The 24,066-nt window shown below is 59.4% G+C and overlaps 1 protein-coding gene and 1 non-coding gene across 5 annotated transcripts; one reads left to right on the top strand and one right to left on the bottom strand.

Annotated features, from left to right (window-relative positions):
• The first annotated feature begins 133 nt into the window (after nucleotides 1–133).
• Nucleotides 134–23,597, top strand: ABCA7 (ATP binding cassette subfamily A member 7). Of its 4 annotated transcripts, XM_063161017.1 has the most exons (51): nucleotides 134–198; nucleotides 1,473–1,739; nucleotides 1,843–1,936; nucleotides 2,083–2,224; nucleotides 2,303–2,430; nucleotides 2,495–2,616; nucleotides 3,209–3,403; nucleotides 3,486–3,575; nucleotides 3,658–3,883; nucleotides 3,969–4,108; nucleotides 4,185–4,301; nucleotides 4,431–4,610; nucleotides 4,690–4,898; nucleotides 4,984–5,160; nucleotides 5,329–5,551; nucleotides 5,642–5,863; nucleotides 5,958–6,162; nucleotides 6,230–6,346; nucleotides 6,778–6,949; nucleotides 7,090–7,221; nucleotides 7,874–8,013; nucleotides 8,091–8,228; nucleotides 8,939–9,150; nucleotides 9,917–9,989; nucleotides 10,233–10,435; nucleotides 10,540–10,588; nucleotides 11,072–11,134; nucleotides 11,506–11,523; nucleotides 12,523–12,668; nucleotides 12,746–12,870; nucleotides 12,946–13,044; nucleotides 13,790–13,985; nucleotides 14,502–14,596; nucleotides 14,847–14,879; nucleotides 15,656–15,761; nucleotides 15,851–15,925; nucleotides 16,627–16,796; nucleotides 16,865–17,042; nucleotides 17,128–17,243; nucleotides 17,906–18,050; nucleotides 18,137–18,260; nucleotides 18,349–18,481; nucleotides 19,229–19,349; nucleotides 19,448–19,510; nucleotides 19,587–19,693; nucleotides 19,985–20,126; nucleotides 21,117–21,251; nucleotides 21,951–22,054; nucleotides 22,680–22,772; nucleotides 22,852–23,089; nucleotides 23,163–23,597. In XM_063161017.1, exons 2-51 carry the CDS (start codon nucleotides 1,674–1,676, stop codon nucleotides 23,301–23,303), a joined length of 6,738 nt encoding a protein of 2,245 aa, XP_063017087.1. In that variant the 5' UTR covers nucleotides 134–198; nucleotides 1,473–1,673; the 3' UTR covers nucleotides 23,304–23,597. The 4 variants fall into 4 exon arrangements, with proteins under 4 accessions (XP_063017087.1, XP_063017086.1, XP_063017090.1 ...); XM_063161016.1 differs by lacking the exon at nucleotides 134–198 and having other exon boundaries at nucleotides 1,247–1,739; XM_063161020.1 differs by lacking the exons at nucleotides 134–198; nucleotides 11,506–11,523 and having other exon boundaries at nucleotides 1,247–1,739; nucleotides 12,526–12,668.
• Nucleotides 23,598–23,871: 274 nt separating this feature from the next.
• LOC134420930 (U6 spliceosomal RNA) lies at nucleotides 23,872–23,978 on the bottom strand. The gene has a single exon (XR_010028461.1). It is a non-coding gene; the product is annotated as a U6 spliceosomal RNA (small nuclear RNA).
• Between the last annotated feature and the right edge of the window lie 88 nt (nucleotides 23,979–24,066).

The following is a 24,066-nucleotide window of genomic DNA, read 5'->3' as shown; positions in this document are numbered from 1 at the left end:
GATGAGATGGGATCCATGGCATGGCATGGGGCGGGATGGGGGCGGGATTCCCACTCCCCGCCCCCCTTTGCCGTGCCTGCCCCTTTAAGAGCCAGTGACGTCACGCCCACGGCTACTTTGTAGCGCGGGGAGGGGCGGGGCCCGCGCGCGCCCGGCGGATTCGCGGGGTCTCTTAAAGAGGCCGCGCAGCAGCTTCAGGTAACGGGGGTCCCGGGCCGGGGGCTGCGAGGGGCGACGCGAGAGGCGAGGCCGTGTCCCGGCCGCTGGTCCCGGCCGGATGCGTCCCCCCAGCGTCCCCCGAGCTCTTAGTGCCACCCCGCCCCCCCCCCCCCAGGCTATCCCCGTGTCCCCATCGCAGCCCCGAACTGTCCCCATGTCCCCCATAGCCTGTCCCCATCGTTCCTTCGTGCTGTCCCCATGCTCCCCCTGGGTTACCCGTGTCTCCCCTGGGCTGTCCCCACATCCTCCCGGTGACTCCGCACCCCGCCCAGAGCGGGGCTCCGTGCGGCCGAACCGGGCTGGGGGACGCGGGCTTGGAGGGCACCGGGAGCTGCGGTTGCTCCGGCGGTTGCCGAGTTCCGCCGAGCTCCCCGGTGCAGCGATGCGGCGTGTTCGTCCTCGTGTGATGAGTGAGCAGATTCCCACGCGGGTCCCCCGGGAGGATCCAGGGATTCTCTGGTTGTTTTGTCCCGAAACGAGCCGCCCTCCCCGCGGGGCTGGGGCTCCCCCGGACCGGTAGTTCCGCTCCGGTTCCAGCGGATGGGGACACTCGGACACCTCTGTCGCCCCGTGTCGCCCCCGCCCCGCAGCTCCTTCTTCCTCTCCGTGTCACCCCAGCTGACCCCGGTGCATCCCTAGAGGAATCTACCCCCGGACCCACTCGTGTCGGGCCCCGCAGGCGGATTAGGCGGATTTCCCAGCCGGGATCCTAATCCCGCTGCCCCGTGCCCGTTTATCCCGCCTGCTCCCGGCACCCGGCTTAGCCCCGGGCGCGGGCGGGCGGCGGCAGCGCGGGGCGCCGGTGAGTGCGCGGCCCCGGGGCAAAGCGAGGGGCAAATCCGGGGCTGCCGGTGGCCGGGGAGCCGCCCCGGAGCTCGGTTCTCCCCGGGGCGTGGGCGGGTGCAGCGGGCGGAACGCGGCGGGTTGGCTCGTCACGGAGCCGCCTTGGCAGAGCTTTGCTGCCGGGCCCCGGAGCTGCTGGCGCCGCTCCAGGGGTGGGTGAATTCCCGGGAACTCGGCAGAGAGGGATGCGGGTGTCCGAGCTCGCCCTCGAGCCCGCTGCACCGGAGCAATCCCGCTCCTGGGCTGATGAGAGCCCCACCCACATCCCTCTCACGGGGAAACTGAGGCACGGGCAGGTCTCAGCCTCTCCCGGGCTGCCCAGCTCGTTGCTGCGGTGCCGGCATGGGCAGTGAATCGTGCTCCTGGCTCCCGGACAGAGCTCATGCCCTATTCTGCTGCTTTTGGTTTAGGAAAGAATGTGATTTGAGCCTTTAGCTCCGCAAAGGAGCTTTGCTGCCGGAATGCCGTCCGGCTGCTGCCGGCCCCGGAGCTCAGCGCTGTGCCCGGCACCGTGCCCGGGCTGTGATAAGCCCCGAAGCAGAAGGAGGTGAGAAGGCCCGATCGTCACCCCCAGCTCGGGGCTGCCCCCCTGCTCTCAGCCGGACCGAGCGATGGCCGTGGGCACCCAGCTGGGGCTGCTGCTCTGGAAGAACTTCACCTACCGCCGGCGGCAGCGGGTGAGTGGGCGATCGGGGTGGGGCAACCCCGAGCCGCTGGTGCCTGGCAGAGCCCTGGACGCTGATGGGCACCGGGAGCCCACCAGCCTCGCGTCTCCCCCAGATCCAGCTGGCGATCGAGATCCTGTGGCCCCTCTTCCTCTTCCTTATCTTGATCTCAGTGCGGCGATCCCACCCGCCCTTCAAGCAGCATGAGTGTGAGTGTCCCTGCGCCAGCCGAGCCCCCTCTGTGTGCCCTTCGGGGTGACACCGGGGTGACAAACACGGGAGGCGGTCACAGGGTGCTCGGGTGTGTGTGTGGGGTCCCGCAGTGCCCCCCTGAACCTGCCTCCCTCTCCCTCAGGCCACTTTCCCAACAAGGCGCTGCCCTCTGCGGGGACCCTGCCCTGGCTGCAGGGCATCATCTGCAACATGAACAACCCGTGCTTCCGACACCCCACGGCGGGAGAGGCCCCGGGCGTGGTGGGCAACTTCGATGGCTCCATGTGAGCGGCGGGGCTGGCGAGTTGCGGGGCACAGCGGGGCTGGGCGGGGGTCTCACTGTCCCCTGTCCCGTGTCGCAGCGTGTCCCGGCTCCTGAGCGAAGCCCGGCAGGTCCTGCACCGCGGGCACGGCCGGCGCCTCCTGAGCAGCTTCGCCCGGCTCCTGCCCGCCCTGCGCCGGCTCCGGGACAGCGGCAACCAGCGGAGGGGTGAGCACCGGGAGCGGGGGGTGCCGGGGGTGCCAGAGCCCTTGTGTGACCGCTGCTCCCCCAGCTCTGCCGGTGAGGGAATACTTGAGAGAGGACGAGACTTTCTCCCGGTTCCTGCGGGCCAACACATCCCTGGCCCCGGCGCTGGTGGATGAGCTGATGGGGGCTCGGCTCAGCCCCCGCATCGTGAGTGTCCCGCGGTGCCCGCTCCCGGTGCCCATTCCCGGTGTTCACTCCTGGTGCCCATTCCCGGTGTTCATTCCCCGTGCCCGCTCCCGGTGCCCACTCCCGGTGCCCACTCCCGGTGCCCATTCCCGGTGTTCACTCCTGATGCCCATTCCCGGTGTTCATTCCCCGTGCCCGCTCCCGGTGCCCACCCCCGGTGTTCACCCGCGGTGTTCACTCCTGATGCCCGCTCCCGGTGTTCACTCCCGGTGCCCACTCCCGATGCCTGATCCCGGTGCCCATTCCCGGTGTTCATTCCCCGTGCCCGCTCCCGGTGCCCATTCCCGGTGTTCACTCCCGGTGCCCGCTCCCGATGCCCGCTCCCGGTGTTCACTCCCACTGCCACTCCCGATGTTCACTCCCGGTGCCTGCTCCCTGTGCCCACTCCCGGTGCCCACTCCCAGTATTCACTCCCGGTCCCCCCTCCCGGTGCCAACTCCCGGTGCCCGATCCTGGTGCCCCCTCCCGGTGCCTGCTCCCGGTGTTCACTCCCGGTGCCCACTCCCGGTGCCCGCTCCCAGTGCCCCCATCCTGACTGCCCCTCTCCTTCCAGTTCTCCTTGGCGAGCCTTCGCCTCCCGCTGAAGGTCCTGGTCTGCAACGCCTCGGTGCTGGGGGGATTCCTGGCGGGCAGCGACGCCGACTCCACCCGGAGCCTGCAGCAGGAGCTCTGCGCGCTGCCCAGCTCCCAGCTCCGTGCCATGGAGGGCTCCTTCCTCGCCCAGATGGACTTCCCGCGGCTCCTGGCGGTGAGCCCCCAGCGCGGCCGGGTGCTGGGAGGAGGAGGCAGAGACCCCTGGCCTCCCCTGACCCTTCTCATGCCCCTTGTAGGAGCAGCTGAGCTCAGAGCTGGGCGGAATCGCTGGCACTGTGGAAGCTTTGGGCAGCTTCCTGCGGGATGCAGCATCCCTGATGGAGGAGGTACAGCCCTCATTCCCCTGCCCATCCCACCGTGTCCCTGTCCCCCCACTGCCTCTCTCCACCCTCACCCCACTCTCTGCAGGTCTCCTCCATGCCCAGCCTGGCTGAGCTGCGTCAGGAGATTGTGGGGCTGAGGGCCCCCAACAGCAGCACGGGTGCGTTCAGGGCCCTGTCCCGCATCGCCTGTGGCCACCCCGAGGGCGGGGGGCTCCGGATCCCCTCCCTCAACTGGTACGAGGACAACGATGTCAAAGCCTTCCTGGACAGGAACAGCTCTGAGCACAGACCCGTGGCCTCGGGCAGCACCAGTGAGTGTGGGGGGCTCAGCCAGGGGCTGTGGGGGGCTGCTGGTGGTGGGGGGCTGCTGGTGAGGGCTCAGCTCTGCACCCCCAGGTCCCTTCTGCAGGGAGCTGCTGCGCAGCCTGGAGTCCAGCCCCCTGTCACAGATCTTCTGGAGGGGGATCAAGCCCCTCTTTGTGGGGAAGATCCTGTACACCCCCCCTGGGCCTGGCCCCGACAGCGTCATGGCTGAGGTGAGTGGGGGCTGTGGGGGGCTGCAGGGGTTTGGGGGGGGTCTCATCCTGAACCTGCCTCATCTTCCTCACACAGGTGAACCGAACCTTCCGGGAGCTGGCCGTGCTGGGGGAGCTGGGGGGTGCCTGGCAAGAGCTGGGACCCCGAATCTACACCCTCCTCAACAGCAGCCTGGAGATGCAGGTGCTCCAGGTGTGTGAGCCCGGACTCCTGCCTTTGCTGTGGGGTGCAGGATGGGCTGTGCTGGGGTGCAATGAGTGGGGTGGGATGCAGCTGCAGCAGGGTGGGCTGCATGGCCTCCCGTACCCTGCTGCTTTGCAGGAGCTGCTGCTGGCCCCCAGCACAGCCCAGATCCTGGATGGGTTCCTCAATGGCACCTCCTGGAAGCTGCCAGAGCTGGTCACATTCCTGACGGGGCCAGCAGGGGGACCAGGCCTCACCTGGCACCAGGTGTACGCTGATGTGGACGCAGTTCTGAGCACGCTGTCGCAGTTCATGGAGGTTTGTGTCACCCTGCCGTGGAGGGCTGGCCCCTCGCACCACCCGTGCCCGCTGAGCCCACCTGCCCTCCCTCCCACAGTGTGTCTGCCTGGACAAGATCGAGGCAGTGGCCACCGAGGAGCAGCTGGTAGCCCGAGCCCTGGAGCTGCTGGAGGAGCAGCAGTTTTGGGCAGCAGTGGTCTTCCAGCCCCCCATCAATGCCACAGCCCCCGGGCTGCCACCCCACGTCCGCTACAAGATCCGCATGGACATCGACGACGTCACGAGGACCAACAAGATCAAGGACAGGTTGGGGGATGCTGTTTGTCTCCATGGCCACCCTGTGCTGGTTGCCAGGAGATCCCTGGTTGCCAGCACCGTGCTCTGCCCCCAGGTTTTGGGACCCAGGCCCTGCTGCTGACCCCTTCAGTGACCTGCGCTACGTCTGGGGGGGCTTCGTGTACATCCAGGACCTGGTGGAGCAGGCGGTGGTGAGGGTGCACACTGGGGCTGCCCCACGGACCGGGATCTACGTCCAGCAGATGCCCTACCCCTGCTACGTGGATGATGTGTGAGTAGAGGGGCAGCCCCAGACCCTTTGGGGACAGTTGGGTGATCATCCCCCTGCTGCAGCATCACTGCACCAGGGAGGTGGCACAGGGCTGGTCATGGCCTGGTGTCCCTGGTGCAAGAGAGGAGTGTGGAGCTAAGGGTGGAATGTCTGGTGGCATCTCCCCAGGTTCTTGAGGGTCCTGAACCGCTCGCTGCCTCTCTTCATGACTCTGGCCTGGATCTACTCCGTGGCCATGATCATCAAGGGGGTGGTGCACGAGAAGGAGACGCGTCTCAAGGAGACCATGAAGACCATGGGGCTGAGCAGCGGGATCCTCTGGCTCAGCTGGTTCCTCAGCAGCTTCATCCCCTTCCTCCTCAGCTCTGCCCTCCTCGTCCTCATCCTCAAGGCAGGTTGCAGGTCTCAGGAGACAGCATGGGTGGCACAGGGAACATCAGGGCTGGGAGATCCACAGGCTCCAACCTGCCTCCATCCACAGCTGGGAAACATCCTGCCCTACAGCGACCCAGCAGTCATCTTCCTCTTCCTCGGCACCTTCTCAGTGGCCACCATCAGCCAGTGCTTCCTCATCAGCACCTTCTTCCCCCGTGCCAACCTGGCCTCGGCGTGCGGTGGCATCATTTACTTCTCTCTGTACCTGCCCTACGTGCTGTGCGTGGCCTGGCGTGACTACATCACCTTCCCCCTCCGTGTCCTTGTGGTGAGCTGGGGGCTGCCCCTCTGCCCTGCCCCTGCTGCTCTGGGTTTGCCCCCATGCCAGGCTTCGCCCTCACTGCCTTTCTGGCTGTCCTCAGAGCCTGCTGTCCCCCGTGGCCTTTGGTTTTGGCTGTGATTACTTCTCCCTCTACGAGGAGCAAGGGGTGGGCATCCAGTGGCACAACCTGGCTGCCAGCCCCGTGCCAGGAGACCCGTACAGCTTTGCTGCAGCCATGGGGCTGCTGCTGCTGGATGCTGTCCTCTATGGCCTGGCCACCTGGTACATCGAGGGTGTCTTCCCAGGTGAGTGCAGCCCCCCTGAGCCCCAGCTGCCGCTCAGCCCTGGCCCAGTTAACCCCTTCTGCTGCAGGTCAGTACGGGATCCCGAAACCCTGGAATTTCCCCTTCCTGAAGAGCTACTGGTTTGGGGAGTCATCCTCATCTGGGCACTCCCTGTACCACAGCAGCTCCCACTCTGCACCCCAAGGTGAGTCCCTGCCCACCCTGTAGCTGCGTGGCTGAGGGCAGTGGCCATGGAGCCCTCCAGCCCAGGCTGTCACCCCAGAGGAGGGTCCTGCACCCCATGGCAAGGGGACATCTCTGGGGACAGGGCTGGGGACAGGGCTGGTGCTGGGGACAGAGTTGCTGGGGTGTTTTAGGGTCGTTGCCAGAGAGGCTTTGGGGTCAGTGACAAGGGGGTTTTGAGGTCACTGACAAGGGGATTTTGGGGTCACTGACAAGAGGGTTTTGGGGTCACTGACAAGGGGGTTTTGGGGTCACTGCTGGGGAGGCTTTGGGGTCACTGACAAGGGGGTTTTGGGGTCACTGACAAGAGGGTTCTAGGGTTGCTGTCGGGGAGGTTTGGGGTTGCTGCCAAAGGGGTCCTGGCCAGGGATGTGACCCCTTGGTGGCTTCCAGTGCTGGTGGAGGAGCCACCTGCTGATCTCCAGCCCGGCGTCTCCATCCGCGACCTGGTGAAGGTCTATGGCAGCAGCGGCCATGCAGCCGTCAACGGGCTGAGCCTGGACTTCTACGAGGGGCAGATCACATCCTTCCTGGGCCACAACGGCGCTGGAAAGACCACCACCATGTGAGCCACCCCAGAGGGGCTGTGTGGCCATGGCTGGGGACAGGAGCTGAGCCTGACTCTGTCCCCACACAGGACAGGGTGCCCTGGCCCAAGCCTTGCTCCCCCTGTGCTCCATTACCCGCTTTTCTCACCCCTTCCAGGTCCATCCTCACTGGTCTCCTGCCCCCCACCTCGGGCACTGCCTACATCCTGGGCTGGGACATCCGCTCCGACATCGACAGCATCCGCAAATCCATGGGGATGTGTCCCCAGCACAACGTGCTCTTCGACATGTAGGCGTGGCTGGGGCGGTGTGGGCAGTGATGCTGGGCTGTCCCCTCAATCCCTGTGCCAGGTCGTGGAATTTGGGGTTTATTGCAAAGGGTCTGGGTGCAGGGCCCTGCTGGGAGCTGCCAGGCACAGCTCGGAGAAGAGAGAGGTAGAGAGGATGAGAGGGTAAGAGAGTAAAAGGAGTAAGAGGGCTAAGAGACAAGAGCTAAGAGAGTGAGGTTCCCGTTACAATACCATAAATCTTCTTCTGTGTTGAATATTCTGATTCTCACTAACCAATCTAGTACAATATACAAATCCTATAGCATTTCCATACGGCCTATAAGAATCATTACATTACCATACTGTGCTACATTTTAAACCCTAAAAACTCCTCTTTGGGCCCTTCTGCCAAGATGTAGGGTCTGCTCAGACCCTTGGGCCTGTCTGCAAGCAGAGGGTGTTGTTCCATCAAAAGGGGATTGCCTTCAGCCGGCCACACCATTGTTTTCCCGTTGTTCAGTAACTGAGAGATCTCAAATCTTGCTTTCATTTCAATCTCCCTTATAGCTTCTATATTCTCCAAATCTCTTGCCAGACAATCGTATTTATCAGGCTTTCCTGTTTCATCTCCCCCAACACCCCTCACCTTGCCTTTCCCCCGTGTCCCCCCAGCCTGACGGTGGAGGAGCACGTCTGGTTCTACGGGCGGCTGAAGGGGCTCTCGGAGCAGCAGGTGCAGGAGGAGATGGAGCAGCTGCTCCAGGACACGGGGCTGCCCCAAAAGCGCCGGGAGCAGACCAGGAACCTCTCTGGTGCGTGCAGAGCTCGGGCTGGGTGCCTGGCAGGGGCTCCATGGCCCGGAGCCCCCACAACGCCGTCCCTCTTGCAGGCGGGATGCAGAGGAAGCTCTCGGTGGCCATCGCCTTCGTGGGCGGCTCCCGCGTGGTGATCCTGGACGAGCCCACGGCCGGCGTGGATCCCTTCTCCCGCCGCAGCATCTGGGAGCTGCTGCTCAAGTACCGCAAAGGTGGGGCCGGGAGCCTTAAATCTGACCTGGCAAGGGGGGATATTTACAGGCACGGACAAAACGGGGCTGCTGGGAATGCACTTTGAGCTGTTTGATTTTCAGCATCGGTCTCATTACATGGTTATGACAGTGGGAAGATGCTAGCAGCTCGCAATTTAGGCAGTAGGCTAAAAAACTTGATGTTACAACTTGCTTTATAAGCTTCTTGACCGATCACACGAAGCAAAAGCACATTGACAGTATTTATATCTGTATAGTATATGTTCTATATTGATAGTAGTTCTATCCAATCACCATAAGCACAGGTACCTTTGGTTAAACAATGCTTACTTATTTCGAATACAACACCCACTTGTAAGCCTCAATGCACAGAGCTCCATTATTAAGCTTTAACCGTCCTAATATCTAGCTAGATAAACTTTCTGCAGCTTAGAGAGCTATTCAGACAAGCATTAGAACACAGGCCATTGTTCTATTTGCCCTTGCCTTTTCTACAGTTTAAATAATTTCTCTGCTGAACCTATCTCATGGCTGCTGCTCAGCTCTGATCACAGTTCTGCTGTATCTGAGGCCTGCCTTTTGCAGCTTTCCTAAAAATTAGAAATTTTATGGATTCCCACACAAATTCACCCTCTGAGCCCCCCCAGCCTGGGGACAACCTGCAATGGGGGGGGTCCAGCAAGGTGCTCAAGCCTGTTCCTGGTCCCCAGGTCGCACCATCATCCTGTCCACCCACTACATGGACGAGGCGGAGCTGCTGGGGGACCGCACTGCCATCATCTCCCAGGGCCGCCTCTGCTGCTGTGGGTCCCCCCTCTTCCTCAAGGCCAGGCTTGGCACGGGGTACCACCTCACCCTGGTGAAGCGGGACAGGAGCGGGACAGGCGGCAGCACCGGCACCGTCCCCGGCGTCACCAAAAAGGTGGGAGCCTGATGGTCGTCCCCCAGAGGGCAGCCCAACACACTGCTGCTCTCAAGGTGAAGAAAAAAGGAAGTTTATTTTCTGACTCCGACATTTATCGATTTTTCGAAAGTGCCAGTGGATTGGAAGGTGACAGTGCCACCTCTCCAGTGACACTGGATGAACCAACAGCCCATCAGATTTCTGCTCCGTGAAAGAGTGCAAAATAATGAGTTATTTACAGGAAGTGTGTGAGAAGGTTTGCTGCAAGAATATAAACATCAGAAGGCTTAGAAAATCCGTAAAAAATCAGGGTGACACCCCCAGGGCACTGGCACAGATGTGAGGTGCCCCCATGTCGCTATAGGACATGAAACAACACACAGCTGCTCTCAAGGTGAAAAAAAGGGAACTTTATTTTCTGACTCCAACGTTTATAGATTTTTCAAAAGTGCCAGTGGATTGGAAGGTGACAGTGCCACCTCTCCAGTGACACTGGACAAACCAACAGTCCATCAGATTTCTCCTCCTCCTCACAAAAGAATGCAAAGCATTCTCAAATGTTAAATAAGTTAATAATAATTCTAATAAGTTAAATAATAATTCTGAATAAGTTATTTACAGGAAGTGTGCGAGAAAGTTTGCCGCAAGAACGTAAACATCAGGAGGCTTAGAAAAATCTTAAAAAATCAGGGTGACACCAGTATCTCTGTCCTGGGTACTGGGAGGCACTGGGAGCCAGGTGCTGCTGTGGGGTGCCAGCCTCCAGCCCCCCCCTTTCCTGCAGGATGGCAGTGACTCAGAGCACAGCAGTGACACCGGCCTGGGCAGCGAGCGGGGCAGCGATGCCAGCACCGTGGGTGAGCGTTTTGTCCCCTCAATGTCACCCCCCAGCTGCTCCCCCGAACATCCCCCATCAGCCAGGGGGGCTGGGGGTGCATGTGCCCCCTCTCCCCCTTTCCCTGGAGGTGCACAAGGGGGGTCTCCATCCCCTGCACCTCCCCTGGGGACCCTCAGGCTGGGCACACGGATCTGTGGCCAGCTGTGCCAGCTGTGCCAGCGGCTCCTTCCCCTGAGGTTTCCAGCCCTCCCCATCCCTCCAGATGTGGCCCAGCTGTCGGCGCTGATCCAGAAGCTGGTCCCTGGCTCCAGGCTGGTGGAGGACATCGGGCACGAGGTGCTGTTTGTCCTGCCCTACAGCGGGGCCAGGGATGGGGCCTTTGGGGAGCTGTTCCGCGAGCTGGACGCGCGCCTGGGCGAGCTGGGGGTCTCCAGCTACGGCATCTCTGACACCACCCTGGAGGAGGTACCAGGGGGGGCTGTGCTCAAGGGGCTCCTGGGGTACCTGTGAGCAGAGGGTTTCCCTCTCTGGTGGTGTGTTTTTTAACACCAAGCCTCCCACACCCCCAGATATTCCTGAAGGTGGCTGAGGACGCGGCACTGGACGCTGGCACCGCAGGTAAAACCTCTCAGTGCTGGCTGGAGCTGAGCTCGGGGGTGCAGGGGGTTTGGGGAGGTGCTCAGCAGCTCAGAGAAGAGGGGTGGGGTGTCCTCAGCACCCTGCAAAAGCTGGGGGCACCGTGGATGCAGATCCATGTGTCCTTGGTCCTGTGTCGCTATAGGACACAAAAAAACGCAAGTGCCACCACTGTTGTTAAGGTGAAGAAAAAATGAAGTTTATTTTCTTACTCTAGCACTTACAGTTTTGTAAAAGTGGCAGTGGATTGGAGGGTGGCAGTGCCACCTCTCCAACGACACTGGACAAACCAACGGCCCATCAGCTTTCTCCTCCTCCATCAAAGAATGGAAAACAATGAGTTATTTACAGGAAGTGTGTGAGAGAAAGTTCACTACAAGAATGTCAACATCAGAAGGCTTAGAAAATCTTAAAAAAAAACCAGGGTGACAGTCCTGCCCTGGCATCTTGTCCTCCTTTTTCCAGGCACCATGAAAGGAGCAGTCCCTGGCGAGATGGAAGATGGGGATGTGGCTGATGGAGAGCTGGGTAAGGAAGGGGCAGTGGGACCCCTGAGCTGTGCTGAGAGACCCCCACCTCCATCTCCTGGGCTGGGGCGATGCCACGTGTCCGTCTGGGCAGCTGTCCATCCCTTCAAGCTGGGGGACGCTCAGGGACCCTCGTGCACCCCCGGTTTTGGGGTGTCCCCAGAGCAAAGGTCTGGGGTGAGGATGGGTTTGGGGAAGCCCAGCTCTGCAGAGGATTTGGGATGGGATGTGAAATCCCAGGGGGAGGAACTCTTGAGGGACAACTGGCATGGGGAGAGCCATTCTGGGGGGGCTGTGATGGTTTGGGGCACCAGCTCTGCACTGGGGGGTGGGCACTGGTTTTAACCCCTCTCTCCTCTGCTTTACATTGAGCCAAAGGAGCCCGGCGAGGTAGGAGCTGGGGGGAGTTTGGGGGGGCTGGGGGCTCCCAGTATCCCATCCCTGCTGGGGTGGGGGCTGTTTGGGGGGGCTGGGGGCAGTTTAAGGGGGCTGGGGGCTGTTGGGGGGGCTGGGGGCAGTTTGGGGGGGCTGGGGGCTCCTGCATGCAGCATCCCATCCCTGCTGGGCTGGGGGCTGTTTGGGGGTTTCTGCATGCAGCATCCCATCCCTGCTGGGCTGGGGGCATTTTGGGGGGGCTGGGGGGAGTTTGGGGGGGCTGGGGGCTCCTGCATGCAGCATCCCATCTTTGCTGAGGTGAGAACTGGGGGCTGGAGGTTCCTGCATGCAGCATCCCATCCCTGCTGGGCTGGGGGCTGGGGGTAGTTTGGGGGGGCTGGGGGCAGTTTAGGGGGGCTTGGGGCAGTGTAGGGGGGCTGTGGGCAGTTTAGGGGGCCTGGGGGCAGTTTGGGGGGCTTGGAGCTCCTGCATGCAGCATCCCATCCCTGCTGGGCTGGGGGCAGTTTGGGGGGGCTTGGGGCAGTTTGGGGGGGCTGGGGGCAGTTTGGAGGGGTTGGGGGCAGTTTAGAGGGGCTGGGGGCAGTTTGGGGGGGCTGGGGGCAGTTTAGAGGGGCTGGGGCAGTTTAGAGGGGCTGGGGGCAGTTTGGGGGGTTGGGGACTCCTGCATGCAGCATCCCATCCCTGCTGGGCTGGGGGCTGTTTGGGGGGGCTTGGGGCAGTTTGGGGGGGCTTGGGGCAGTTTGGGGGGGCTGGGGGCTGTTTGGGGGGGCTGGGGGCAGTTTGGGGGGCCTGGGGGCAGTTTGGGGGGGCTGGGGGCAGTTTAGTTTGGGGGGCTTGGAGCTCCTGCACGCAGCATCCCATCCCTGCTGGGCTGGGGGCAGTTTGGGGCTCCTGCCTGCAGCATCCCGTCCCTGCGGGTGTATGAGGATACCCCTGCCATTCCCCTGTCCCCCCTGGCACGACTCCCTTGCCAAATCCCTCCCTTCCCCGCAGCAGAGGAGCCCCGGGAGACCGACCTGCTGCGGGGCCCGGCGTGCGGGAGGGTGCGGGGCTGGGCGCTCACCTGCCGCCAGCTCCGCGCCCTCTTCACCAAGAGGATGCTCCACGCCCGCCGCAGCACCCGCGGCTTCCTGGCGCAGGTGAGGCCGAGGGGAGGGAGGGGATGGGGCAGGGTGAGGTTATAATCAGCCCTGATCCCCCACGCCGGGCTCCCCAGATCGTCCTCCCCGCCGTGTTCGTGTGCATCGCGCTGCTCTTCAGCCTCATCGTGCCGCCCTTCGGGAGGTACCCACCGCTGCGGCTGCAGCCCTGGATGTACGGGCAGCAGTTCACCTTCTTCAGGTGTGTCCCCAGCGCTGTGCCCGCCGTGTCCCCGCTCCCCCGGTGCCACCAGCTCACTGCCGTGTCCCCCTTTAGCAACGATGCTCCAGGGGATCCCGACACAGCGCGGCTGCTGGAGGCGCTCCTGGCCGAGCCCGGCTTCGGCACCAAGTGCATGAAGGAAGAGGGGAAGGGGTGAGTGTCCGGGGCTGGCTTGGCCCCCTCCTCAGTGCCCTTTGATGCCCGCAGGGGGCTGTTGACAGATCATGAACTGCTGTGGAATGTGGAGCTGTTTTATTTCCCAGCATCAGTCTCATTACATGGCTATGACAATGGGAAGATGCTAGCAGCTCGCAATCTAGGCAGCAGGATAGAAAACTTAATGTTACAGCTCACTTTATAAGCTTCTTGACCGATCACACAAAGCAAAAGCACATTGACAGTATTTATATCTGTATAGTATATGTTCTATATTGACAGCAGTTCTATCCAAGCACTATAAGCACACCTATCTTTGGTTAAACAATGCTTGCTTATTTCAAATACAATACCCACTTGTAAGCCTCAATGCACAGAGCTCCGTTATTAAGCTTTAACCTTCCTAATTTCTCGCTAGATAAACTTTTCTGTAGCTTAGAGAGTTATTCTAGACAAGCGTTAATACACAGACCATTGTTCTATTCATCCTTGCTTTTCTACAGTTTAAATAATTTCTCTGCTGAACCTATCTCATGGCTGCTGCTTAGCTCCAATCACAGTTCTGCTGTCTCTGGGGCCTGCCTTTTGCAGCTTTCCCCAAACCCTGTAATTTTGTGGATTCCCACACCCATGGAGCAGCTCTGCCACCCGGTGTGATGCTGGCTGAGTCCCGGTGCCCCTGGCTCACACCAGGCTGGTAATGGGAGTTTCTCTCTCTCTCTTTCTCTCTCCTGGTGCCCAGGGCAGGCCTGTGCCCCCCGGCTTCCCATCCTGATGGATTCTCAACCCCTTCAGTGCCCCCATCCCTGCTGGAGGTGCTGCAGCGTGGGAACTGGACACGGGCAAAGCCATCGCCCCCGTGCCAGTGCAGCGGGCCAGGGGCACACAGGATGCTGCCCGAGTGTCCCGAGGGGGCCGGGGGGCTCCCACCTCCCCAGGTAACCCCAGCCAGGCAGGGGCAGCCCCAGGGCTCTGTCAGTGCTGGCTGTGGGGGGCTCTGGTGTGTGAGGGTGTTCACAGGGCTCTGAGGATGAGGGAAGAGATGAGGATGTGACTCCACGTGTCAGAAGGCTTGATTTATTATTTTATGGTATATATTATATTAAAACTATACTAAAAGAATAGAAGGAAAGGTTTCATCAGAAGGCTGGCTAAGAATAGAAAAAGAAAGAATGAATAACAAAAACTTGTGTCTCAGACAGAGAGTCCAAGCCAGCTGACTGTGATTGGCCATTAATTAGAAACAACCACATGAGACCACTCACAGATGCACATTTTGCATTCCACAGCAGCAGATAATCAATGTTTACATTTTGTTCCTGAGGCTTCTCAGCTTCTCAGGAGCTAAAAATCCTAAAGAAAGGATTTTTCATAAGAGATGTCTGCGACATGGTGATGCTCTGGAGGATGCCACGGGGCTGGGTGTCCATCCAGCCCCTCTGTCCATCCCACAGGTGCAGAGGGGCACGGGGGACATCCTTCAGAACCTGACGGGCAGGAACATCTCTGACTACCTGGTGAAGACCTACCCCCAGATCATCCGTCAGGAGTGAGTGCTGGGGCTGGGAACACCAGAGACACAAAGGGGACACCTGGAGGGAGGAGACACTGCTGGGGACATGTGGGGACACCAAGAGAACACCTGGAGGGAGGGGACACTGCTGGGGACATGTGGGGACACCAAGGGAACACCTGGAGGGAGGGGACACTGCTGGGGACGTGGCTGGGTGGGCAGGTGCTGCCCTAATGTCCCCATGGGGATTTTCTCTTTCTGACTGCCCCCTCCTCATTTCTTTCAGGCTGAGGAACAAGAAGTGGGTGAATGAGCAGAGGTGAGCTGGGCCTGGCACAGCCAGGGGTGGAGGGAGACAGGAGATCCCTGGTGGGTTTGGGGAGAGCCTGAGTGGCCCCCGTGTCAGCATTCAGAAACACAATAATCACAAGAATGATTACATGCAGGTGCTTTTATTGAAGAGCTCTGGGTGTCAGGGGTACAAACACAAATCTGACGTGTTCCTCCCAAATTTTGGGATGAACGTGTTTTTATATTCTATCGTTATATAACTTTCATGTTCATTATTAAACTTATATTGTTCTATTGTATACATAGATTTCATCCAAACGTGGGCTCCTCGTGGCCCCCTTCAAACTTCTAATATAGTTTCTCATGATTCTTCCTAAGATTAAACAATAATTATATTTAATTACTAAACAATCATCACATCTAACAATTATATAATTTATCATACACTGCTTACACAGGTGCAATTTCACATGATCTGGCGAACACTAAGCCTAACATTTTCAGAGTCTATTTTTAACATTTTTTCCAGGGCCCCACTAAGTCTAGCCTCTTTCTGATTCCCCGAATTTTATGATTTTAAAACCTTTTACTGTCACCTGGGCAGAGGCTTCATCCAGGTGCCTTCAGCCCCTTGCTGTGTGTCCCTTACCTGGCACCTGGGTGAGCGGAGGGTTGAGTTTCCACAAGGGTGCCAGGTTTCCTAGAACTGTAGAATTTCCTGGGGTGGGAAGGACCCGCGTAGATCCTCAAGCCCAGCTCCTGGGAGTCTCTCTGGCAGGTTTGGGAGCTCCATTTCTGCTGCAGGTACGGCGGCTTCTCCCTGGGTGCTGGCAGCTCCCAGGCCCTGCCATCGGCAGCAGAGGTGGATCAGGCGGTGCTGGAGCTCCGCGCGCTGCTCAACATCACCCTGGTACAGCAGCACTCAGCCCCTGGCTCAGCTCTGGGGGTCCCAGTGCTGGGAGACCCCCTCCTCACCCCCGTGTGTGTTCCTGCACGCAGGGCAGCCCCTCGGATCGGCTCCTGGCCAACCTCAGCCGCTTCATCGAGGGCTTGGATGCCCGCAGGAACGTCAAGGTGGGCCTGAGGGGTGGGAGCAGGGGGCAGCAGGGGTGTGGCAGTGGTGACAGTGTTCACAGGGGTTCTTGGATGAGGGAAGAGACGAGGATCTGACTCCGTGTTTCCAAAGGCTTGATTTATTTTTTTTATGATATATATTACATTAAGAAAGGATATATTACGTTAAGGATGAGGGAAGAGACAAGGATCTGACTCCATGTTTCAGAAGGCTTGATTTATTATTTTATGATATATGTTACATTAAAACTATACTAAAAGAATAGAAGAGAAGGTTTCACCTGAAGGCTGGCTAAGAATAGAATAGCAAAGAACGATAACAAAGGTTTGTGGCTCGGGCTCTGTGTCCAAGCCAGCTGGGCTGCGATTGGCCATTAATTCTAAAAATCTAACGTGGACTAATCCCAGATCCACCTGTTGCATTCCACAGCAGCAGATAATCAATGTTTACATTTTGTTCCTGAGGCCTCTCAGCTTCTCAGGAGGAAAAAAATCCTAAGGAAAGGATTTTTCATAAAAGATGTCTGTGACAGCAGTGGTGTCCCCTCAAGGGTGACTGAGGATGGCTGGGGCTGCAGGGGAGCTGGAGCTCGGTGGGGAGCGGGGATGCTCCTGGTGGGAGTGGGAGCTGCAGGCACAACCAGGGGCAGTGCCAGCTTGGCTGGGGGGCTCCGAGCTGCCCGACCCTCCCCATCCTGCAGGTCTGGTTCAACAACAAGGGCTGGCACGCCATGGTCTCCTTCCTCAACGTGGCCAGCAATGGGCTGCTGCGAGCCCGGCTGCCCCCCGGCGCCGACCCCGCGCGCTTCGGCATCACGGCCACCAACCACCCCCTGAACCTCACCAAGGAGCAGCTCAGCGAGGCCGCCCTGTGAGTGTGGGCACGGGGGTCCCGCAGCCCCCCCTGGCTCCCGCTGAGCTCCGTGCCCTCCTCGGCAGGATGGCCACCTCCGTGGATGTGCTGGTCTCCATCTGCGTGATCTTCGCCATGTCCTTCGTCCCGGCCAGCTTCGTCGTCTTCCTCATTGAGGAGAGGGTCAGCAAGGCCAAGCACCTCCAGTTTGTCAGCGGGATGAAGCCCATCACCTACTGGCTGGGCAACTTCGCCTGGGACATGGTGGGGATGGGGATGGGGACAGGGATCAGTCCCAAAGGGTCTGGTCCCAACCCTGACCCCTTTCCTTGCTTTTCCACCCCCTCAGTGCAACTACCTCGTGCCCGCGCTGCTGGTCATCCTCATCTTCCTCTGCTTCCAGCAGGAATCCTACGTGTCCTCGGCCAACCTGCCCTCCCTGGTGCTGCTGCTGCTGCTCTACGGGTGATGGGGCAGCAGAGCCCAGCAGGGGCGAGGGGGTTGTGGGGCTGGGGGCAGCTGCAGTGAGGGGTTGTGATGCTTGGGTAGGTGGGTGCACTCTCAGGCTGGGATGGAGGGGATTTTGGGGCTGGGGGCAGCTGCAGTGAGGGGTTGTGGTGGTTGGGTGGGTTGGTGCACTCTCAAGCCCCCCAAGCTGGGATGGAGGGGGTTGTGGGGCTGGGGGCAGCTGCAGTGAGGGGTTGCGGTGCTTGGGAGGGTGGGTGCACTCTCAAGCTGGGATGGAGGGGATTTTGGGGCTGGGGGCAGCTGCAGTGAGGAGTTGTGGTGGTTGGGAGGGTTTGGTGCACTCTCAAGCCCCCCAGACTGGGATGGAGGGGGTTGTGGGGCTGGGGGCAGCTGCGGTGAGGGGTTGCAGTGCTTGGGAGGGTGGGTGCACTCTCAGGCTGGGATGGAGGGGATTTTGGGGCTAGGGGCAGCTGGGGTGAGGGGTTGTGGTGGTTGGGTGTGTTGGTGCACTCTCAAGCCCCCCAAGCTGGGATGGAGGGGGTTGTGGGGCTGGGGGCAGCCAGGGTGAGGGGTTGTGGTGCTTGGGAGGGTTTGGTGCACTCTCAAGCCCCCCAAGTTGGGATGTGCACCTCAGCCAGGCCCTGCTGTGCCCCCTGCAGATGGTCCATCACCCCCCTGATGTATCCAGCCTCCTTCCTCTTCAGCATCCCCAGCACGGCCTACGTGGCCCTGACCTGCATCAACCTCTTCATTGGCATCAACGGCAGCGTGGCCACCTTTGTGCTGGAGCTCTTTGTGGACCAGGTGAGCCTTGGGATGCTCTGCACCCCTCATTCCTTCCATGCTATGCCAGTGCCAGCTCCCCACCCCTCTCCTTGCTGCCCCATCAGAACCTCAATGACATCAACCGTGTCCTGAAGAAGGTTTTCCTCATCTTCCCCCACTTCTGCTTGGGCCGAGGCCTCATTGACATGGTGAAGAACCAGGCAATGGCTGATGCCTTTGAGAGGTTCGGTGAGTCTGGGGGTGTCAAGGCTGCTGCCCCTCCCCAAAGCCCAGCACAGGGGTCCCCTGTTCCTACAGCCCCTCTTGCTGCCTGCAGGGGACAAGCGCTTCGTGTCCCCCCTCTCCTGGGAGCTGGCAGGGAAGAACATGTTTGCCATGGCCATCGAGGGCATTGTCTTCTTCCTCTTCACCCTCCTGCTGCAGTACCACCGCTTCTTCCTGCGCCTGGGGTGAGCAGAACCCCAGAATCCCAGAATCACTGAGAATCAGAATCCCAGAATCCCAGAATCACTGAGAATCAGAACCCCAGAATCCCAGAATCACATAATCACAGGATCCCAGAATCCCTGAGAATCAGAATCACAGAATCACATGATCCCAGAATCCCAGAATCCCTGAGAATCAGAATCACCAGGTTGGAAGAGACCTTTAAACTCATCAAATCCAGCCCAGCCTCAGCACTTCAACTAAACCATGGCACTGAATGTTACATCCAGGATTTTTTTAAACACATCCAGGGATGGTGACTCCACCATCTCCCCAGGCAGATGATTCCAGTACTTTATCACTCTTTCCATAAAAAAACTTTTTCCTAATATCCAACCTAAGTTTCCCTTGGCGCAGCTTGAGACTGTGAGCTCTGGTTTTGTCAGTGCTGCCTGGAGAAAGAGCCCAGCCCCACCTGAACTCAGCCACCTTTCAGGAGTTGCAGAGAGTGATGAGGGAACCCCTGAGTCTCCTTTTCTCCAGGCTGAGCACCCCCAGCTCCTTTTCTCCAGGTTCAACACCCCCAGCTCCTTCAGTCATTCCTTATAGCGTTTATGTTCCAAGCCCCTCACCAGCCTTGTTGCCTTCCTTCGGATGTGTTCAAGTGTCTCAACATTCTTCCTAAACTGGGTACAGAACAGGACACAGTACCCTGGGGGTGCTCAAGGGCGTGGACAGCCCTGGATGTGCCCTTGCCACTGTTCCCACAGCCCACGGGCTCTGGAGCTGCCCTCGCTGGGAGATGAGGACCAGGACGTGGCCAGGGAGCGGGCGAGGGTGGGCAGCATCCCCCCACACGGCCACCTCCTGCTTCTGAAGGACCTGACCAAGGTGGGTGGGTGGGGCTGGACCCTGCTGTGAGCTCCAGCCCCCCCAGGACCCCTGGCAGAGGCTGGAGGGAGCACCAGTGTCACCTCTGCTCCATGCAGGTGTACCGGCGCAGGAAGGCTCCGGCCGTGGACCGGCTCTGCGTGGCCATTCCCCCTGGGGAGGTGAGGGACAGACGGACACACAGACAGCTCTGTGGGCAGGGCCAGGGCTGCCAGTGAGCCTGCTCTGCCCCCACAGTGCTTTGGCCTCCTGGGGGTGAACGGTGCTGGGAAAACATCCACCTTCAAGATGCTGACAGGGGACACAGAGGTGACGCTGGGGGAGGCCTGGTTGAAGGGGCACAGGTGGGTGAATGCAGGGACTCCATGGCTTGGATCCCGTTCCATGTCCCCACAGCCATCATCTCTGTCCCCTCTGTGCTCTTCCTGGCCCTTTGTCCTGCAGCCTGCTTCATCCTCATCCTCATCCCTGAAGCTGCTTGTCCCTATTCCCAAAGTATCCCTGGCACATGTGCCCATCCCACAACATGCTCACCTGTCCCTGTCCCATACTCACCTGTCCCTGCACCATGCTCACCTCTCCCTGCCCCATGCTAAGCTGTCCCCATCCTGTGCTCACCTGTCCCCATCCCACAGCGTGCTCACCGACCTCCAGTCTGTCCACCAGCACATGGGTTACTGTCCCCAGTTTGACGCCATCACGGACCTGCTGACAGGGCGGGAGCACCTGGAGTTCTACAGCCGCCTGCGTGGCATCCCAGAGGAGGAGACCCCCAGGGTAAGGCCTGTTCCCTGTTGTCTTGGTTTGGAAAGACAGGAGTCTGCTAAGGAAGGCAGGAGCCTGCCCTGAAATGGGGAATGTAAACCCTCCCCACCCCTCTGAATTGCTGTAAATTTTAAATTAAGGGGCTCTCAGGCAAAAATATGGGAGCAGGAAATAACAGTTATTTAATGGGAAAAATTAAAAAAAAAAAAAGGATAAAATAAACAATGCAGTAAACTAGAACAACACTGACAGAGTCAGAACACAACCTGACTCCCTGTGGGTCAGGGTGTTGGCAGCAGTCCCATTGGAATTGTGGCTGCAGCCCACCTGCAGTGTCAGGGGTGGTTCTGTTGGAGCAAAGGGGATCTGTAGGGAAGGATGTGTTCTTCCTCTGAAGACCCAGTGGAAGAAGGCACAGATGCTGTTCCTCTGGGGAATCCAGTGGAGAAAGCCGTGCTGGTGTCTCAAAAACCTCTGGATTATATCTGGGTAGGAATGTTTGGCTGGTGTTCCAGAATCTCCAGATTATATCCAGGCAGGAATGCTTGGCTGGTATTCCAGAATCTCCAGATTATATCCAGGCAGGAATACTTGGCTGGTGTTCCAGAATCTCCAGATTATATCCAGGCAGGAATGCTTGGCTGGGGTTCCAGAATCTCCAGATTATACCCAGGCAGGAATGCTTGGCTGGGGTTCCAGAATCTCCAGATTATATCCAGGTAGCAATGCTTGGCTCCTCCCTCTGGGCTCACATCTCCCAGTGGGATGCTGTAGTTCTTATCAGCCATGCAGTGACATTCAATAGCTGTTATCAGCAGGTGTCCCCTTCCAGGGAGGTGTGAATGTGGTCACTCAAAGAGAGAGGTGAAGCAAACTGCCCACTTGACAAAAGACAATCTGCCATACAGATGTTAACAGAAAACATCTTGCATTGCAATCTCCAACACGTGTCCTCCCCACGCCATGGGGAACCCCCCAGCCTCACCCCTCTGTCTCTCACAGGTGGCTCAGTGGGGCATCACCGCTCTGGGGCTGGCCCCACACGCCGACCGGCCGGTGGGCAAATACAGCGGGGGCAACAAACGCAAGCTCTCCACGGCCATCGCCCTCCTCGGCTGTCCCCCCGTTGTTTTCCTGGTGAGGGGGGCACTGGGAGACCCCACAGCATGTCTTGCTTAGTTAGTTCCTGGATAATAAGTCATTTGGGCAGGAATCCTGTAAGGGGAGGGAGCCCTGCAAAGGAGAGCAGGGTTAGGAGCAGCGTTGCGTTTAAGGATGGAATTTTGGTTCGTGCAGTCATTAGGGTAGGTGGTTTTAAGACTTTGTGTTTAGGGTGAGGAAGACGGTTGCAGTTATTACAGCGTACAGGTAGGAGTTGAGGAGGGTGAGTTAAGGTCGTAGATGATGATGATTGCTATTCAGCCTAGGCGAGAGATGGAAGAAAAGGTCAGGATTTTTCAGATTTGTGTTTGGTTGAGACACATTCACCGTCCTAGGGCTGCTGAGAGGATAGCTAACATAGTTAAGAGAGTAGGATTTAGTGAGGGCGAAGTTATGTAGAGTGGTGTGATTGGGGGGAGTTTTATGATGGTGGATAGGAAGAGGCCGATGGTGAGAGGAGAGCCTTGCAGTAATTCTGGGAATCAGAAGTAGAATGGCACTAGTCCTGCTTTTGTTGTGATTGCTGAGGTGAGGATCAGGCAGGACGCTGGGTGGGTAAGTTGGGTGATGTCTCACTGCCTGGTATGCCATGTGTTGGTTACGCTGGAGAATAAGACAAGGGCAGAAGCAGCGGCTTGGCTTAGGGGGCACCAACTGACCCTGGGCCCGTTGCAGGATGAGCCCACGACGGGGATGGACCCGCAGGCCCGGAGGTTCCTGTGGGAGCGAATCCTCGGTGTGATCCGGGATGGACGGTCCGTGGTGCTCACATCCCACAGGTGAGTGAGTCCCCACAAAGGGGAGCACCCCGTTGTTAAGGTGGGGGAGGTGTTGGTCTCCCCCAAGCCCCCACAGCCCTCAGATTGGGCTTAACCCCGAGCAAAGCAGCTCTTATCCAGATAACTCAGTCCCTGCAGGAGACAGAGTGCGAATACCTATGCTGCTACTACCTTTGGCAAGCTAAGTGATTTTCAGCTCATTAGTGATTATCAGCTCTCTTAGGATTTCAGCAAGCATGAGCTGAAATCCTCAGAGAGCTGATAACCCCATAGGCTAGGGGCAGAGCCAGACAGCAAGAGAGGAGAAGGAGAGGTCCTGGCAGTTCCACAGCGATGGTTTATTGAGGGGTCTGTGAAGGGTTCCAGCAACGGCTGAATGGGCTAAACCAGCCCCTTTTTGTAGAGTATAGGGAGATCCAAACTTGTCCAATAGTAAAGGTTAGGGAAAAAGTGACCTATGGGGTTACAGAGACAAGCTAGTCAGAAGACAGGAGCTTATTTTGCTGTCTCAGCAGTTCCTACTGTTAAGTCTCAGCCCTCCATGGAGTCTGCTACACCCCATAACCCCCCTATGGGCTAGCAGAGTGTCCCTCTGCCCTGGGGGGGCTCACACGTGTCCCCCCAGCATGGAGGAGTGCGAGGCGCTCTGCACCAGGATGGCCATCATGGTCAACGGCCGCTTCCGCTGCCTGGGCAGCGTCCAGCACCTCAAGAACAGGTACTGAGTGGGGGGCTGGGGGGGTCTCCAGAGGGTGGTGGCCATGGCAGCGCTCACAGAGTGTCCCCTCTCCCCTCAGGTTTGGGGATGGGTACACGGTGGTGGTGCGGGCGGGGGGCCCTGGCCCGGCAGCGGTGCAGGCCCTGCTGCAGCAGCATTTCCCTGGCATTGTGCTGCGGGAGCAGCACGGGGGGCTGCTGCAGTACCACCTCCCTGCCCGTGTCACCTCCCTGGCCGCCGTCTTCAGCCTTCTGGCCGCCCACCGAGGCCCCTGCCACATAGAGGACTACTCAGTGTCCCAGACCACGCTGGACCAGGTACAGGGGAGGCAGTGTGAGGGTGTGGTGGCCCTGACCCGTGGTGCCATCTCTCATCCTGCCCTTCCTGCAGGTCTTCATGCACTTTGCCCAGGAGCAGAGCGATGGGGACGCCGGGGAGGTGACAGCCTCAGGACAGGATGCAGCCCCCAACCCTGGGAGGAGGCTGAGCAGGTTCCTGGAGGATGACAGCTACCAGGAGAGCGCTGTCTGAGTGGGCCATGGTGTCCCACGGACCCTCCTTGGTTGTGACAGCAGCACAAGCCAGGATCACAGGGCTTTGGGGTACTGCAGCCCCCCAGAACTGCACAGAAGAGGCCTGGGCAATCCTGCCACCATCTGATGGGACAGTGGGTGCTGGGTCAGAGTGCCAGGACAGAGCTGGCGCTGGCTCCCCGAGGTGGGGTTGATGCCCTGCACGGGGCTGAGCTGGATGGGGGGTCTGGGGCTGGCCTTGGGACCCCGCTTGCTGTAACCGAGCAATTCAATAAAAACCCGCGGTACTGCCGGGGGGCTCCACTGCCCTCGCTGGGGGACAGGGTGGGGGCACAGCGGGACACAGGCAGCATGGCTTCCATAGAAAACTTTTCCTAACCCCCAACCTAAATTTCCCTTGGCACAGCTTAAGACCACATCCTCTCCTGTCAGTTGGACAGAGGGTTGATGTTCGCCTGTGCCAGGGCTCCACCTGGGGGGCTCCCCCGACCTCGGAGGGGGCTGGAACGCTCTCGGGGGGACAAAAGGGTCGTCCCGGGGTGGGGTCTTCGAGACGCTACCCGGGAAAAAATATGGAACGCTTCACGAATTTGCGTGTCATCCTTGCGCAGGGGCCATGCTAATCTTCTCTGTATCGTTCCAATTTTAGTATATGTGCTGCCGAAGCGAGCACGAAGTGCTACCCACCCGCAGCGGTATTTAAACCCTCCACAATCAGCAATTTTCACCTCAGTGCGAGTTAATCGTGTTTCCACTCCCTG

This window comes from Melospiza melodia, chromosome 7 (genome assembly GCF_035770615.1).
Source record: "Melospiza melodia melodia isolate bMelMel2 chromosome 7, bMelMel2.pri, whole genome shotgun sequence".
NCBI classification, from domain to species: domain Eukaryota; kingdom Metazoa; phylum Chordata; class Aves; order Passeriformes; family Passerellidae; genus Melospiza; species Melospiza melodia.
The sequence above is the reverse complement of the archived record's forward strand: the minus strand, read 5'-3'. Positions and strand labels throughout refer to the sequence as shown.